The sequence below is a fragment of the Pogonomyrmex barbatus genome, unplaced genomic scaffold (genome assembly GCF_055798465.1).
Source record: "Pogonomyrmex barbatus isolate J1 unplaced genomic scaffold, ASM5579846v1 scaffold14, whole genome shotgun sequence".
Lineage (NCBI taxonomy): Eukaryota > Metazoa > Arthropoda > Insecta > Hymenoptera > Formicidae > Pogonomyrmex > Pogonomyrmex barbatus.
Genome location: NW_028297110.1, coordinates 1,079,475 through 1,098,777, shown reverse-complemented (window position 1 = coordinate 1,098,777; position 19,303 = coordinate 1,079,475). Strand labels below are relative to the sequence as shown.

General features: G+C 37.6%; 2 protein-coding genes across 2 annotated transcripts in view; one reads left to right on the top strand and one right to left on the bottom strand.

Moving 5' to 3' along the window:
* LOC105424895 (uncharacterized) overlaps nt 1–19,303 on the top strand; it is a 189,469-nt gene that overhangs the window by 131,346 nt on the left and 38,820 nt on the right. The window contains exons 9-10 of the mRNA XM_089072894.1: nt 16,184–16,337; nt 18,937–19,062. Of these exons, the coding sequence (XP_088929020.1) occupies nt 16,184–16,337; nt 18,937–19,062 (280 nt within the window). The remainder of the gene's footprint in view (nt 1–16,183; nt 16,338–18,936; nt 19,063–19,303) is intronic.
* LOC148937360 (uncharacterized) lies at nt 230–16,175 on the bottom strand. The gene is made up of 4 exons (XM_089072900.1): nt 13,228–16,175; nt 11,986–12,091; nt 10,479–10,687; nt 230–10,260 (listed from the first exon to the last, which is right to left on the bottom strand). Exons 1-4 carry the CDS (start codon nt 13,402–13,404, stop codon nt 9,589–9,591), a joined length of 1,164 nt encoding a protein of 387 aa, XP_088929026.1. The 5' UTR covers nt 13,405–16,175; the 3' UTR covers nt 230–9,588.

The window sequence follows — 19,303 nt, the reverse complement described above, 5'->3', positions numbered from 1 at the left end:
GTGGTGTTTCCCACGAAACTGAACGATCGCGTTTGCGGTCGATCATTTTGACCCTATTTTCCCCTGCTGTCCAGACAGCACTGATGAACCTAGAGCTAGATCGTCGGAACTAATTGGTCTCAACTTGAACTGTGACCGTTTAATTCAGCTCGATCGTTTTACTCGATAGTTTACTTACTTTAATTTCATTGATTACTGATGAGTACTTTATTTATTCCAACGCGATAGATTCTTTTTTTTTGCGCTACGTATTAGATTTATTATAAAAATATTTTATAGCTAATGATAGAGTAATGATGAATGTGAATCTGTAGAAAGCGACAAGCTTTCTATTTAAATATCCTCAATTTCCATAAATATTAATTGCAATTTAGATGCTCATATCACAATGATATATGTAAACAGTGTATAGGCGGATAGATGTACTCTATCCAGTCTCATTTACATTTTAAATACATTTTCTTGACACACTTTCTGTAAGAGGTATCGCGATGAAACTCACGTTAAGACCGTTTGAGATTTCGCGGTAATTTATTCCTGATGCATTCGTATCTCTTTCAAACTATTGCAGCATGATATATAACAATTAACTTTGTAATTGCATGTTACTTTCCGCCGGATATATGTAAGCATTGATATAAAATCACGCGATCATTTACCCTTTCATACTTTTTAATGTAATAATAATACGAATTAATTACAAAAAGAATTTTTACGTTAAAGTATTCTCTAATAAAATTATATTTTTATCTTTCTCTCATTACATTAAGTCTTTCTCAGAAAGAACTTTTGTCAATTTTAATTCTCTCTGAAATATTGAAATTTTCCAACATTAAAAATTTAACCAATTTGACGTTAAATTGTTTGAATAAAAGCGTTAAAATGTTATCTTGACATACAAATTTGAATAGAAGATATAATATTTATATATTTTTAATGATGAATGAAAGAAGAAGTTCAATTAATTACCTAATTCTGATGATTGTTTCATTATAATTTGCGGAATGTAAATCGAAACAAACCTCAAACTGATTACGCAATCTGTGGCGAAGCGATAATAATTGCTTGACATAAGAAATCTAGACTGATTTGTGATTCTATCGTTTCTTACCTGCGGTTGTGACACGGATAAACAAGTCTGGATTGATCTAGTTTATGTCCTTGCCTATCCGTAAGATATTACACCGTTTGTTTCGATGATATACTTCGTGACGAAACTTACGTTGGTCCCATGGAACCGCACCCACGAAGTTAATCGATCAAACCTCTTCTCGCTCTATGTATAATAAAATGTTACTTCAAAGTTTCACAAGCAGACTTCGATGCAGACGCTCTCTTTAAACTTTATCTATCAAATTATTCAATGAGAATTAAAAAAAGCGTGGAGAAATAATATTAAATTTTTCAAAATTGGCAAGAAAAATCGATAGAGGAAGAATAAAAAGAATTTATGAAAGAGAAAAATTATTTTATTTTCTCGATGTGATAAATATAGCGAGCATATCATGCATTTCTATATTTATAATTATACGGATGTTGCATTCATACATGGCGAAATTATGGTGGCGCGATGTTGGAATTGAGAAGGGGAATATCCTTGCACTTGATATTCATGCATAGTGAACACGTGCATAACATACGGCTAACGACCGACAGTCGACGGACGAGGTCGAACAAATCGCTGGCACGTAGAAATCTTCGTGATTTTTAATCAAGCGCCTAATTATGTGTACCTTTTCCTCATTACGAACTGCCGGTTTCTCGAACGAGCGTCGATACGCGTCGTTGGTTTTACCAAGTCGGTGGTTCATCATAGAATTAACATTACTTGTTTCCTGCTGGTCGATGTATTGCAATCCGATGAATGATGCGATTTAGAATAACATCGAATCTTTCTCTTTGTTTAAACGGATAGTCCGTATTATTCTGAAATTTTTGTACTTTTTCCTTTTTCTTCATTATCAGAATATCCTGCTGTTTTTTAAAGAAGAATCTAATTTACGTAAGAATAAAAAAGCATTTTTTCACATATTTATATTCGAATGTTCCATTCGTTTTATTAACGCATTTTAATGAGCTATGCTCCCGTTATCATCGAGAAAGAAAGTTTGCCCGTGGATTTTTATATAAGCATGTGTTTCCGTCGGAATAAAAGCGAAGGAAAATCACGTTGCTAAGACGAAAATCGCTTGCAGGAAATATCCGCCTTTTACCATGGAAAATTTCTAAGATATTGGAAGCGACAGTGCGTTGAAGATATTAAAGTATCATTGAAACTGATATTATCTTTGTGTTATGATATATATTTAAGAGTTACTTTTATGGTTTACTTATGGATTATTAAATTTATATCCGTTACTTTTTTTATTAAAAAAATCTCTAATGCGCTTTTTTTTAATTTTTTGACATGTGGCACGCCGCATAGAATTTAATTAACGTATCTAAAAATTTCTTTATTTTTTCACTTTCAGTTATATGATATACAATAATTGCAGTTTCAGATATATTCGTTATCTTATCTAATTGGATTTTTATTATATGCGATACGTGTAATTAACCGATCCGTTGCACCGCGGCGTCCTCGCTGTCCTCGAATAAACTCAAGACTGTTCACTTGCACTTGTCATCATATCAAATGCGCGCGTGTAAAAGTCACTTTCTTCAGATTACAACAATTACTTTGTAATAGAGTAATTTGAACGACTTTCACCTCGCGTCCGAAAAATCTCTAGGAAACTTACTACGCGCGACTTATGCTACTGAGTAGAGAACGTATCGCGCCGCATATAAAGTCAAGCCGAACTTGACACGCCGTTATCTATATCTTCAGCAATCTGAAGCCTACATGTGCTGCGTTGTTACCGGAAGCCCGATCGCAGATATCTAGTCGGGAAGAAAGTCTCTATCGAGCGCACTCGTATCTGCCTATCTGTGCGCAGCGGTGGGCAGCGGAAACTCACCGGGTAGTCGCGGGAAAATGAATCGGTTGTTGTTGAGAAAAATGCCGGCTCCCCCCTCACCCCCTCCCACCCACCCACCCCCCTCGCCACCGCCCCCGCCCTCTTGACTCTCACCCGCAGCTCGTGGTTGTCTACCGAAAACCGCTTCTCACTCTATCGAACGCCGGAAGAAGTCGACAAGCGCGCGGCGAAAGGACGACCCTACTTTGGAAAACGAAAGTCGATCCGCGCCGTGTAATTACGAGGCAGAAATACGCGCCCGTATGTCCGAGACTGATCTTGTACCGTTTCCTGGCCGGACGGATTCTTCGAGGAAGTTACGAGACGCCACGTATGAATTTTCTCTCGTTTTCGATACGACGTAGATATTTATAAGTCATAATCATTCGTTCTCGCTGCGCTTTTGCCTCTCTCTCTTTTTTTTTTTTTTTTTTTTTTTCTTGTAAAAGAAAGGGCAAGAGAAAATATGTACGGTGCAATCAGGGCTAGTTTTGCAATCGTAAATGTCAGTAACGTTTACTTTGTCGGGCGATTATTTTCAAGATAATTGTCGTCCGAGCGAGGTGATTACTTATTATTGCTTGTTATTGCCTTTACTGCGCGATCAGATAGGTGCAAATTACGAGTCGTTGTGTTCCCTGGTTCTTTCACGACGCGTGTGCGAACCTCATAATCGAATATTTTTAACGAACTATAAATGCAACGATAATAGTCGCATTAATAATAATCCGAAGATAAAATGCGTCACGTCTAATCGGGAAAATGTGCGTTCACCGAACGATGAGAGAAGACGATTCGGAATGACTGCTTATTTCGAGGAAAGTACGGCAGTTTTATTAAACATCATAAACACGGATATTGCGATTCAACGCAATTAACAAACTGCGTTAAAATTCTGTTTTTTAACGCTCGGAATCCTGCGTTTCAAGTGGCACCTGAAACGTGCCTGAAACGCGCGCTTTCGTTATTACAATTGAACCTCTGTAATTACATGCAGATAGAACTGTTAATTATGCAACCTCGCCCGAATAAACTGTTATATCATTACGAGTTTTACAAATTACATTTCATCATTTCGAACGCTTTTCCGACGATATATATATATATATATATATATATATATATATATATATATTCATTTGCATGGGAGAAGAGTTTGGTCGCACGATACTTTTTACCAAAACTCACTTAATTAAAATGGTCACTTTAAAATGGAGTTATAATATAGAAACGTGTAAATTGAAATAACGCCTATATATGATTTCAATATTACAATGTACAAATAGCGGTTTCAAGAAGAACGATATAATTTTTAGATTGATACATAAATACAGAAATCTCTAAATATGAGAAAAGCAAAATTTTTGATGTTTCAACATATAATTATTTTATCTTTTTTCTATCTTTTTTATTTTATTTTTTTATCATATTACTTATTTATTACCACTGTCTTTGCATTCTCGACATTTTGATTTGATGATTTGTCCGTATATTGATTAGTTCGATCTGTAACATTATTGCATAATTGGCATCTCGTACTCGGATATTCCACCGATTTGACAAAAAAATATAATCGCTCTCCCCGTGGAATGCCAATCGCGCAAAGGTTTTACGGAAAATGAAAGTCAACGGTACGTACATTCCTCGAGACAAATTAGCAATAATCAGATTTTAATTGCAAACGATCGGCAGCGCGTTCGTCAGACTTGAGCCGTTTCTTTCAATTGCATAACGTCGTTAAAGACAGCTCGGAGCAATTCACGTTTATGGTGCTATAGTTATCACTTGCTTGTCCCATGGATATCTGTGTGAATTACGTTAGTTTAATTCTCCTTTGTCATTTCTTCAGTCATAAAATTGTCGACAAGTTTATTTACAGCTCGTAATAGAAAGTATAAATCTTTCTTCTCCTTCTTAAAGATGTTTATCTTTCATAAATAGAAATATTTACTGTAAATAAATTCTGTGCTAATTTTTTTCAATTTTAATATTAGAAATACTAAATTTGAATTAATTTCTCTGTTTTCGACGAAGATTTATTACCTAACGTTACTGGCGTGTAGAATATATAAGGAACAATGTATCCTGTGAAAATTACGTGATGCCAAAGAGCACGTAATGTTATGTTCATTGAATGGCAGGAGGGACCTTTACCGTGATCTCTCATATGATACGAGCGATATTTTGGTGAAAGTGAAAGTGTAATTCGGCATCGGAAGACCCGGAGAAACACGAACGAGTTACAATACTGTAACGATATACTATATAGTTGATTTGCGCGTTGTACAAATTATGAAAGTTAGAAAACAGGAAAAACTTACGAAAACCTGATGTGGCATGAATCACGGCATATCTAATTTTAATTTCTTGTAAATATTAATTTTTATGATATACGCTCTCGTATGTGTGAAGAAAATTTATAAATTCGTGTTATAAATTCGGAATTGTTCCTCCTCGTTTCTTGAATAAATTTTATTTTATCACGTAAATAATAAATGTGAATAAGAAAGATCATGAAAGTGATAACAGTTAATTATTCGCACTTGTGTAAAATTAGGCCGAAAAGAGAATTGATCTTGACGTACTATAAATGCAATCTTGATAATTCCTGACAAAACGACTCCCATGTTATTTTATATGAAACAGCGTCCGTTTGAATACTATCTCTCTTTGGAAAAACAACTAATCTCATGTAGAGTCATAGATCGAAAGACCGAAAGTCGTATTTATATTTCATACGATTTAACGTGTGACACGGATGAGCGGATATACCGCACGCGATTTTTGCATTATATAACGCACGCTTGTCATTATGTGCCACGTTTTGCGATAGTTATTTCAGGTAGGAACAAGAATAATATCGTGTAAATGTTGTAACGAAAAGAGTTTTGCATAATCGCTTGACAACGCTGTTTGTTTCTTTGGCGCGCTATAGACATAGAGAAGTTTCTCCTATTATCCCTAAAGCTGTCACGCAATATCGATTAATATGATGCGATTAATATGATGTACATATGATGTAAATATTGCAATAGTGAAAACTCAAAACGAGAACTCGATCGGATAAATAAAAATCACATGAGCGCCTTTTCAGTCGTATTTATTGATTTTATAGATAATATTTATGTATGTCTATTTTAAAGACGAAAAACTGAAGAACTGTTTGAATTTGGAAAAATGTTCTATTTACAAGAATAGAATGATAGTAAATATAATGTTTCACGCTACGTTCGCGATAGATTAAAAGTCTTGACAAGCGTGCGCTTGAATTAATAATGACATTCATTAACGGTTTGAACAATAGCCAAATCCTCTTGTTTAATGGACTACTAAAGCACGTTCGCGATTAACGTCCTACATTATTCATATAGAAGCTCCTGATCAGTTTACTTGTTAATTATTACGTTTATAAATATTTATCGGCCATGAATAGTTACTGGTTACAAAAATTTCTATCGAATTTTCACAAACGTAATATTTTCCGCAATTTTATCATGGCGTTTTGAACCGTGAAACAATCATAAAATATATATTTTCTCATATTAATGAGTACACTTAATTAATGCGATTAAAATTATAATTATTGTAATCTACTTAAAAATTATTGTGTCTATCGATAGTTGGATATACAAATATCTTGTCGACCATACAAATTGCCAATTGCCATTAAATTGAAAATCAACGAAATTGTTTTCAGAGCGGAAATATTCGAGAGATAAACCAAACGCGGTACAATAATCATACATGTTTATGCTTCTGTTTCATTTAGCTGTATCATGGATATAATGTCTCATATGCACATGTAATATAATGCATCGTGCGATTTGCAAAATTGGACAATGTAGAATACAGTCAAAATTAACATAGTAACATAGATACTAATATTCTATGCAATTTCACACGTCACAAAAATATTTTTATTCCTCAATTGTTATCCATCAAAGGTTTTATTTGCGCCGCATCGTGCATGTAAAAAGAATACATAAGTCACTTTTATATGTATTTGACTTTGTGACAAATTTTAAATAATTATTTTAAAGATTATTCTTGTTCTGGTTTTTTTACCCTTTAGAAATTTGTGTTCTTTTTTCTAAGCCTTCTTTCAACGTCTTTCGTTTTCTTTCTTCTTTGAGGTGCATCAAGAATAAAAGAATTTTTTTCCGTTTTTGCAAATGCAAAACCTTGATTATACTCGATACTAATGTTTGCATATTTTATAAACATCTAATATGTTATGTACAGATAAAATTCGCAGATATCATTGTTGGTAACAGAGGTACGCTCAAGAAACGCATTGTCTCACGTAGCGAAAGTATCAAGAAGACAATGTGTCGCTCTCCTTCTTTCCATCTGATTCCGACGCACGTGTCGTAAAACGTAATACGCTCTTCAAATGGTCGTAAGAAGCTGCTTTGCGAAAGAGGCTGTGCAAATGAGCGCCTATCCGTAAATCGGGACTTCAAGATCGCCAAATAAAGTAGTGGTCGGAGAGAAAACACATAGCGAGACGCGCGTAGTTGATGTAACATTATTTACGCTGTGCAATCCCGTTACTGAGCTATTTGGCATTGTACGCTTTGTAATTTACGCCGACAGTATGACACAACAGCAGGTAGTGGTATTAGCCTGATTAGTAATTTGTAATTAGGTACGCACATATGATCTCACAATGAGTTAACTTATTCCTCGTGCGTATCACGTTTCGAAAATGCATCTTCGTAAGTGAAGGAAAAAAAAACAGAAGAAGAATACCTTTTGAAGTGTTAACTTCAGTTAAATAGCTTCTTCCCGAGTTTCTTAATCTTCGATTATTTTCATTAATATACCGTGAACATTATGTTATTTATAATTTTTTTTGCTAAATATTTTTATTGACACAAGAAAATTGTTCTAGTTAGCACACGTTACATACACATAAACGTTTTGAGGACTTCGAATATTCCAATTTTCTTCGCTATGTTCTAATATATAATACAAAAAGCATATCTTAATCTCTGTATTATCGCTATGAGAGTAACGTTGGTTTCATTGGCGATTCGACGACACGTTTTATTTCGCCGGCGGCGATTCGATGATTGCGAGAAACGTAAACGGAATTTTAACATACGGCGCGGCTCGTCAGAAGGAAAAGCGCTTTTACGGCCGGATCCTCAGACACCACCGACATTCGCCGGCGTTATCAACGTCAGCGGAAAATCCGCATCCGTGAAACGTCAGTATCGAAACTCCGCTTACAAAGAGACACCGAACGGCCAGTGGCGTAACTAGAATTTGTTGAGTATTCATACGAGTTTGTCGACGAATTCGGCAAAACGTTCGAAAGCGATTTAAAATCATCTTCCCGATTATCGCTCATATTTTTAGAGCTTTTTTCTTTATTTTTATAAACATTTACTTTATTTGTCTGCGCATGGTGACAAACCGAAGCTACAGCAGAAAGCTACAAGAGAATGCTATTTAAATACGAGACTTTTAATGAAATGTGCATAATGTGCAAGAAATAAAAAACTAGAGTCTTATGACATAATTTCTTATAATATAAAAATATAAGATGTTTTAGTTTATAACGTTAATTGTGAAATATGAGAATATTACGTACGCAAATTTTATTCCTTCTGCAACTATTAAAATAATATTTTAAACATTCTCTTGTAAAGAGATTTCCAAATCATCTGTATGTTGGCTTTTTATGAATTGCTCACTCTTGCTTTATACACCGTAGTTACGCCCTTGACAATTTCGTCAGGCCGAAGTCGTGGTTTTCGCAGGACATTTCTCCTTCCCTTCTTCGCGGTCGCGATTGCATTCGAGGGAATCTTGTGAAACTAATTAACGCATAACGTGGATCGATACGTAAAATGAGATCGTCGATTGCGAAGGTTTCATTCGGGAGTCTCGCGTGCGACCATAAATGTGCGGGCGAGAACCCCGAACTCGCGCAATCACGAGGGTTACATAGTTGGATACCACGGTGAAAATTAGTTTTATCCGTAAATGAAACCAAAACTACTAGATCTGATTACACTTATTGTCTACTAATGACTTAAACTTGTTACGAATACAATGGCACTCACCAAATAAAATGTAGATCTTGCGTAAAATGCCCATAATTATATAAAATAGAAGTTTCTCTGAAAAGAAGAGATGAAATATCTTTTTTCTAGAAAAAGTAGCATCAATGGCAACCAGTATTCTACACAAAAGGGTTTAAGGTTAATTAATTCTTCTAAAACAAATGCAATTGAAGATTATATGAGTGAAACATTTCTCATCATATTTTTTACAAAATTAGAGACGTATATTTGATCCGTCACAAAAAAAAAAGAAAAAAGAAATATTGTATCCAATTATATTAAGCTCCAATTATTATTATAAATATTGTTATTTAAATTTTAACACTATTAAACACTATTTTATAATGTCATAAACTCTTCTTTAGAAAAGTTAAATAAAAATCTTCATTCAGAGATTCAGAAAAAATCAATTTCAAGCTTAACATAATTCTGCTTTCATTGCAATACTTTTAATTTTCTAATCTCATTTTTAACACACGATAAAATAGATTCTTTGTTTATAATCTTCAATTATCTACTTTTCTCTATGACATTATTATCTTGAAAGAAATCTTTCAAAATTTCCCACATTCATTGCCAACGTTCTTTATGGTGGCGCCGCCAAATACCTTTACAGGTGTTCTGCTCCAAGAAATCAACATAAACGAGCCGCCTATGGGTGGACTACCTCTGCCTAATTGGCAACAAACGTAGGACAATTTCACTAATTGCAAACCTAAGGGGACGTTCGACAATTTTCTGAGCAGATCGATCTCTCTGCCATCGTCATCGGTGTCGAAAACGATCGCGTGTCTGCGAATCGATTTTGTTTCTTCTTTCTCTGTATCATTAGTGATACTTAATCGACGTGAGGGCAATACTGCGATGTCCCTTACCTCCGTCGCGTTGTCCCTTCGAGAAATTTTACGGGACCAATTAGGGTTGAGCGCGAATCGACTCGAAACGAGCCTGTCGAGGGCACGCGCCGTCTCGGGCTCCAAATCGCGCCTCGTTATTCTCGTCTCAATCCCTACATCGAGGGGAATCTCGGCTGAATCAGTGACTCCATTGACTGACCGAGATGAAGGCCTTTGATAGCTGCTATCGAGAGAATTGAACGCCGAGGCCAGCAGAAGATTGAAACCCAAAACTGTGCCCTCAATGCCCTCCTCGAGCCCCTTATCGAAGTCCGTATACTCCTGACCTAGGACTATGTCGCCGCCTTCCGGGATCACGTGACCGGTCATCTGCAAGAAGAGATGTTTCCTGTTAGATGCGGAGAGCTACAGGATACTTCGCGAGGAGGGCAATTCGGGAACGGACGGAAAATGGTTCGACGAGAATGTCGAACGATAAAAATGTCACGTCCCGAATTTACGATTCTGCGGAGCGTTCGACGGATCCCTCTGTACTTGAATTCAAAATTGATCTCTAGGAGACGAATTTTCGGAATAACCGGATTTACCTCTTCGGAGCGACCTTGCGACGCCAAATGTCCGTCGAGCCATAGGGCGTAACGACCGACCCGATTCTCCCAGCTTTGGCATATGTGATACCAGCGGCGCTCGCGTATGCGGACCGGCCTTCGTAGTACCTCGACGCCGCCGATTTCCAGGTGAATGCTTCTTCCACGCGACGATATCCAAGATCGAATCAAACGTTCCCGCTCGTTCCCTTTGACAACGAAAGAGGATTATGTTTGCGCATCGCTCCCCCGGTCGATGTACCAGCGAGAGAGATACACCACGAAGCCAGAATTTATGCAAACCGACGATACGCTCCGCGCATCTCGTCTTTCCCGTTGATGCACTTTTATAACGCGATTATTCTTTTATTATTCCGCAAACGAACGTGTCCTTCTTTATTTACGAGTATACGACGAGTGAATTGAAACAATTTGCCTCATAAAGAACCGCTGTATGTAAAACATTGTCGTTCCCCGGACGCATGATCCTCGTTTTATTCATTCGTTGAGTGATTTACTTCGCTGTTTTATGTAAGACACGTATGTAATTCATTGCGTAATTCATGTACATAAATATTATTTAAAGCGTCATCGTATCGATCCTTTTTCTCTAACTTCTTACAACACGTTTAGAGAGTTTAGCTGAATATAGAATGGCGTTGCGCGTTGTTGTATAGGGCGCTTAAAATTTTAACGAACTAATTAATGTAAAGTAACGTATTTCATAATGGGTATAACGGCTCTCGAGCTCTCCGTCATAAATATTCAAATTCTGTTTATGTCGGCTCTATGTCGGGGAGTAGTTAAATCCCGTAAGATTTTATAATTCGAGCAATTAGCGTTCCGCCGCCGATGAGAACGGGAGCGCTAATTTTCACACGTAAAAAGGATAATGCCGTAGGGCAAAGCGTGTTCACTTGACATACCATTAAACTGCAACGAGATATGATTGCACATGCACATGCACGAGCGAAGAGACGAAGCCTTTTTTTATAAGCAAAGACACTTCCCGCAATGGACTGTTGCGCAATTACTTGGTGAATGCAAGTATATAACAGCCCTGTATGTTAGACAACAGTTCACGTTACTATTTTCAAAGCGGTTACAACAATCTCTCTAAATTAGGAAAACAGTCTAAAACGTCTCCTTATCCCTTTTCTATCTCTCGGACATTACAGCAAGCTGGATATAGCTTAACATCCGTTTAATAGAGACTATTATTTGCGTCCAGATAGCGAAACAGTGAATTTTTATTTTTTAGATTTAAAGTAGATTTAAAGTTGTGAAATGTGATTGTCTTTCTCTAGAGGCTTTTTATAATAATTATCTTGATGTTCTGTCTGTAGATAATCTGTCAGATAATATAACAATAAGCAGATAACGATTTATCCATGTGTTTTTTAAATATAAAACTTATTGGAAATATATCAATTTGTAGCATCACGCATAAATGTAAAGAGAAAAAATTTGTATAACGTTAAATCGCGATTTTATCGAGAATACTCACTTGAATACGAAAGAATCGAGTGGGGATACGTGAGATCGTTCGACTTCACCCAAAGGCAGAATGTAAATTCGTGAATTTCCGGTACCGGCAATTCCCATCTGAGGAACTGAAAAGTGAAGACGATTAGCCAACGACACGTAGCGTGATATTTTATTAATTAGCCAACAATTATTCCGCTAATTAAGACAACGTCTTTATCTCAAGGCATCCCAGATGATTTGTCTTCGAGTCTAAAGTCTAAACTCTTTGACTGTTTTCAAAGTTGAATATCTCCCAAGAGAAATTTATGAAAACTTCATCTGTTAAATTTTCTAACTTTATTATATATCCATCGAAATTTCTGAAATCTCTTTTTTTTTCTTCAATTATAGAAAATGTAATTAAAGTCAAATGTTGAAAAAGAATGTTTATTGAGGAAAGAAATTTATTCCAATTAAGTTAAAGAATTTTTGTAAGCAAAAGAAAGCGCAAGAAATCTGGGGCATGTTGTAAGTGTAGAAATGAGCATGTAGACCACGGTCGGCATTTCTTAGAATGGACGATGAAAATTAAGCAATTCAGTGTGAAATCAAGTCTTTTTTTCCACGTATTATGGAACAGCCCTCTTGCTCACGTAATCGATAGAAATCTCGTGAGTTTCTACGGTTTGTTGGAACATGTGTATCCTTTATATCCGACAACATGCCGATTTATCATTATTTGTTCCCACTGTTTTGTTAGCTTTTCACTCTCGATCTATATCTAGATGCAGAGCGGAATGTTTTGCTGCGCAATCTCCGGTAACCAATTTGAGTAATCGTTTATTCAAACGTTTTAGCGAAATTATATGCATTCTTGTAGGGCTGCGCAACAACACGAGCATTAAAAATCTTTACTTTAATCGCAAGCTAAAACAATTTCAGAATTTATTATTATTTACAACAGATAATTGAAGTAGAAATTCCTGGTTCTTGACTTCATTTGTAGACTATGCTGATGATGGATTGAATTTTTAATATCTTTCGACAAGGTAAAATTACATAAACTATTGCGCATTTAAAATCGTATGTCATGGTCTCTAATTATGATGTTACCTGAAATTTTTGAAATTTCTACACTGTTTTACCTTTCTGCTTTCTCCTTTATACTAAATTATTAAATAACTTGTTATATCAAAAGCGCGAGTCTCGTGTTTTTAATATACATTAAAAAATAATAAAAATCTATTTTTTTTTTTTTCAAATTACATCGCACGATTCTCACCTGAATATAACCTTTTTGCGTTAAATGCACGGCATGCATTGGCGTGCCGCCCACATTTTTCTCAGCGCCGACAGGCGCAATCGATATTTCCGAAACCGCCGCGGCAAGCAAGCCCAAGAAAATCAAGGACGAGAAAGGAAGGATGCTAATTCCAAGATTTACCATGAGTCTCTTCATTCTTATCTGATCATCATCCTCGTCGCATCTAATTGCTATTTCTTCAATCGCTTCGCAGCGAAAGTTTGCTGCGTGCTTTTTTATCCCTGCTGCTTTGTTCGTTTTATCCGTATAATTTATTCTCGAGAGAGAAATTTTGTTTTTCGTCTCTTTTCGTCTTCTTGGCCCGCTCCGACCTTCTCTACATTTAATCTTATCGCGTGTCTATCTGATCGCGCTCACGAAAAGAGAATTGTCTCCCGACCGTTGTTCGCTCAACTTTTCTTACCGGCTCCGTTGCCGATTTTGCCGATACCTCTTTTTCAGCTACTACACGCGACGCTGCAAGTTCCTTCGTTCTTTCCGTTCTACCCTTCCAGTAAAACTGCGGAAAGCTACCTGATATCTCTCACTCGTTCGCCGATCATCCGCTTGTCGATTTTTTTACATACCGGTCCCTCTGCTCCGAAACTCCTCTTCGCGACTTTTTCGCAATTTATCTCACTTGTCACTCGTTGAGTGACACTTTTCACGATCGGAACAACGATGCGCGGATTTTCTGTCCTTTAAAAACGAAACTTCGTTCCTCGGATTTTTCTATACGCAGCTTCTTTTTATTCGCGCTTGCTAACACGAGCAAGAAACTAAGCTCTTCGTCGTGTACTTCTCAGTTGGCACGATTGACGAGAAACATAAGATACTACCTTGCTGTCAATCCTCTTTGCTCGATATATGACTTCCACGATTAAAAGCACAAAACTCGATGATAGTCTCCTCCAATCTTCTTTTTTTTTGCTCGTGCTATTGAAAGCTTCAACAATACTCTCTTGGTTTAATGATCTTTATAATTAAAAGTACGTTATGTAAAAAGACTCTTTAGAGACTGTAGATTTCTTTTTCTATCTTCACGGATATACAACAGAAAGAATATTTGTTTTTCTTCTCCTCACATCTTGACATTTGATGAACACCCGGAAAGCTATTGCTTTCTTCTTCTCTTGTTATTGCTGAGTTATTTCTTCTTTGCCAGAGAGATACAGAGAGTGTGGGAAACTCGCCGGAAGACTGAATAATCTTCTCTGAAGAAAATTTACTTCTTCCCTCCAGTTTTTCATAGATTTGCAGAATGATTGATCTTTGGAAAATCACTTGCGTTAATTAAATCCGATGCTGGCAGATCTTTTCTTTTCGCTCCGATTTGCCTAGCGAGTGAGGTGACCAGCCGAACTCGCGGTGACGGTAAACAACGACTAAAGCGAAATCGATGTGAATCGGCCGAGTGCGAGTGCGCGAGTAAGAATCGGTAAGAGGGAGGGACTTTTCGTGACGGCCTCAGGTTAAACTGACCCATTTCAGTCGCTGAGCACAATATAATTTTTGCCCCCATAATGAGAACAGACTTGAGGGAAATCGCCCCCGAGGGAAATTGTGGGATCGAACGTCTATATCGGAATGTCAAAAATGGGACTATTTCTTCCTTTTCAATATACGCCTGCATCGGACCTATCCGTATCCATTCGCGCGTATTTACCGCCTCGTTTGTCACAATCGATTTCTGACGGGATAACGAAAATAAAGAAAAATTGTCGGCATGATCAATTGTAAGTAATGAAAAGATACGCACATATTTCTCGCAGCCACATATTTCTCGCTCGAGATCCTGAAACATTTCAATTTGGAACATCACGTTCTCCGGTTTTCTCAACAATTTAATACACCCGTAACACGAACGGTACAAATCGCGGTCGCGATTAGAGAACTTATTGACTACGTTTTGCCACGCCAACTTCGACATAATATGCGAGAGAGACAGTTTTATTTTATTAACCGTTCTACGGCCGTATGCGGGATCGCTAATCATATATTCCGTACGTGTCATGCAATGTCTACTGTGTGATCGATATGGGAAAGTTAATCTTTCGTGGAAAGTTAGCGAGACAAGCAGCGCGAAACAAACGGGATGATACGGCGAATAACTTAGGCATTTCGTGTTACAAGCGAGAATGGAATTACAAATTATGCTTTATTGCGCGTATAAAGATTTTAAAATATATCATGCTGGGAAACTATGTAAGAAAGTTCAAGACCTTACGATTTCACCGTGTCTCTTGGTCGACAATTTATACTAAGTTTATACTACAATAAAATATCTAAAATTATTTATTTTTTTTTTTTTTTTAATTTAAATGTGTCCAAGATTTATGCTTATCTAGTTTTCTCTGAGAAAAGCCTCATCCATGCGACAATTTAAGATATCGTAGATTAAATCCATCATTCATCAAGCTTGTATAAAAGTTTGTATGAAGAAATCGATATGCAACACGTATATATATATATAGATAGCGTGCGTTAAAATGGTCGTAAAAACCGTACCACGTTGGAAATTCGTGTTGGAAAGCTAACGTTAACGGTTAACCGAGTCTTGAAACCTATTGCGAAAGCCGGAAGACATGAGCGTGACTCTATCTCGGCGATTCCATGAGACGATGAGTCCCAAAGTCACGTTAAAAGATTCAATCATTCGCAAGAGCCACGATACCTAAACTGAAGAATTGACAGCTAATTGTACGAAATTATCTTGCAACTCTATGCAATCATTGTGTCTCGCTCGTAGCCTACAATTGCCTCGTATCGCCCTTTAATCGAAGATTTCAGCGTCCGACCGCGTCGTTGCACCACGCGTCGATTAGATTATTGCGAGTCCTCGTCGGCGTGAAAAATAACCCCGATTTCTCGACCTTCAAATCTTTATTGCGCGTGACCTGATTCCCTTCTGACAAAGTTCCTTTCTGTTTTGCAGACGGCCAAGAACTCGACGTCAGGCAGCGGATACTACGTGGGTGGAAGTAGCACCCTACCGCGCGGTGGGCCCCTTCTAAGGGCATACAGCCCGGCGGCGTCCAGCGTCGTGGGGAGCGCGACCCCGACGCAGCCCAAGACTCTCACCACACCAGGTATACGAATGCCCGCGAATTTTTTTCTTTTTTCTTTTTTTTTTTTTTTTTTTACGTCAGTACGCGGTGCGTGTCTTCGTACAACGCACGTTGTATATAGATACATACAAGTCTTCTCCTCGAGACCTTATCGACACGACTCGTCAAACGAGCGGCCCAACAATGCTCGAGAATCCACATTTTTGTATAAACTATACGATTTATGATCTACTAAAAATTGAAAAATGTCTGGCATACTACAACTGAAGTGCGAACGTTTGTTGAGATTGGACCAATATTTATATTATTATTTTATAATTCTTCCTGGTTAATAATAATTATAATTTATAGATGAAACGTTGCAATTTTAGAACAGAATTAAATAGATGTTAATTTAATTTGGGGAATAAATTCTCCTTCGAATTGTATTCATAACTCGAAGTCATAATGAAGCTACGCTATAACGTAATAGAGGCAAGATGTCGCGCATACTTCTAAAGGGATTATGGAGCGACAACTTTGGGCCGTTCAATGAGAATTTACTGCTTTGCGCGCCTGTGCATTTCCTTCATGCCTGCACCGATATTCTCCGTAGTATATCATCCTCCTTCCGGGATTTATGCAAACATATTATACATCGCACATAATTTCGCATTCCCTGAGATACATTACCTAAGGTGACCAGAACTGCAAAGCCCTTCTCAAGACACGAACCTGGAATTCCGAATTTTTTTTGATCCTCAAGAAATCGATGCAAACGTATCATGTCCGATCTATCCGACAGTAATAAAACGAAGGAGTTACACAAAATTTGTGAAGATTTTGAGGAATTAAGGTAACAACTTGTGACATTAAAAATTTGATTTTTTCCAAGAGATTTTTTTCGATGAAGAGAAATTCACAAAGAATTGGGAAACTGAAGATCGCCAATAAATTAATTTTTGTATTATAACATGAAAGAATTACATTTTATTCTTGTACAAAATAGATTCTAACTTAACATCATAAAATTCTGGTCACCTTTTATGCATTAAATATTAATTCCAATATCTATACAAAAAATATGTATATGAGTTTTTTTATTGTGTTTCTCCCGAAAATTGGTCGAATCGACTATTCAGTCGACTAAGTGACTAAAATTGGTTTACACTGCAATTTATAACGCATACAACAATGGGAAACAAGATATCAGTGATGTTTATATTATACAAGTGAATTACTCAACTTTATTAAAATAACTTTTATAATTTAATACAACTGAGAGTTATTTTCTCGTTTATTATTTCCTTAGAACAAACAGTATTATTATTGACACAACCATATTTATTCGAGTTTATACAATTCCTGCTTTAATTCTTTTGCTTTTGAAAGCTAAATGTTATTTCAATTTATAACGTTGGATAATTCACTTGAATTCTGGTACTCTAAATTGCATTTCAAGAACGTTAGTTCAAGAACGCTTTTTGCGATATAATTGGCTGGCAAAGGAGATCGGCAACGAATTAGAAGCGATTAGCGATATTGGCGCAATTTAACGCACTTTCCCTTGAAACTCCCTTTTCGAAACTCGACCAATTTTTCTCGATGTATACCTCGTGCTTTGAGCTTAAACGCATACATCCGCACACAGACGCACATAATCGCTCTCCATTCTTCATGCTTCCGATCGACGGTTGCAAGGTCGTTTCGATTCTTGATCGCCTAACGGAGATCGTTACGACCGTCGGCGTTGGCCGAGCGCTATTCGACATTACTCAAAAACACTTAACAGGCTACCTGCTAGTCCAAGAGGAAAGGATGGCCTCATTTCTGGCCGCCACGAGCGTTCTCCTTGTTGTCGAGAGAAACGTTTTACCCGGAGATACCGAGCCGCCGAGAGGAACGGATTTAGGACGCGTGAATAGCCCAATCGCACACACCGATTGATCATGATTAATCATCAATCGCTATGACGAGGCAAATCTATTTTATATGATAAAACGCGCGAGCGTCTTCTAAGTGTTATGAGCTAAAAAAAAAATCAATTTATTAAACGAAAGCATTTTCTAAAGAAGACATTTCTCTTGACGCTACGATTGTTGTGACGTGTCGAGAAGTGCATATATGTAAAAGTCGACAAGCTGTTACGTCAAAATTTCAATCGATGTCGTAATCGCACGACACGTCGTAAAATTATAGTACTACTAATGCTTCGATGCGTGATAGCCAGCGAAAAAAATTTCTCGGGGACGGTTGTTAACTTTATCGTGTCTTTTCGCCTACTCGAAACGCACGCGGTCTCGTTCCACTTGACGAATCGCGCGCGATCGCTGCTCGGAAAAACGTTATCGCGGTCCCGCGACTGAGTTATCGCGTTCCGTGTTTCGGAAGTGTGTCGGAACGTTTGTGCGAACTGTCCTGTATGAATTTGAATTGGATCTCGCATTCGAGAAGTCCGCATTCGGGAAGATATGAGAAATGGCTCGACCGCGCGCGCGCGACGCGCGATCGAAACTTGTTCACTTCTGCATGTGCACTGAACGTCGAACGGCTTAGCGAAGGTGGCGGAGAACAGGAGATACGTGCATCGGAGCACCTGGGTACATTGGTTTTTTGTTTGGTTTTTTGGATGGTTGGATAGGTGTTGGCGGGGTGCCGCCGGCCAAGCCGCTTCGCAGCTACCAGTGTGGTAAGAGTCCCCTTGGAAGCCTCGGGGGCTCGGCGCGCTTCTCTAGAGACAGCTCGGTCTCCCTCTATAGTATACCAGGTCAGTAGTATCCTTAAACATTCGTCAGACACAGCTCGATCCTTCCGCGACGAGCCGCGGGACGATCGCCGATCGATAACACGCTCGCTCGTGCTTTATGGAAATCTTGGAAAGATCTTTGACGCCTGACGCTTGCCAAACCAAGTAATATATATAACGCTTTCTTTGAGCTGTACTACGTAAAAACGATCGCAGGTGTATGTGTAAAAAAGATATGCCTATTAAAATAAAATTTAAATTA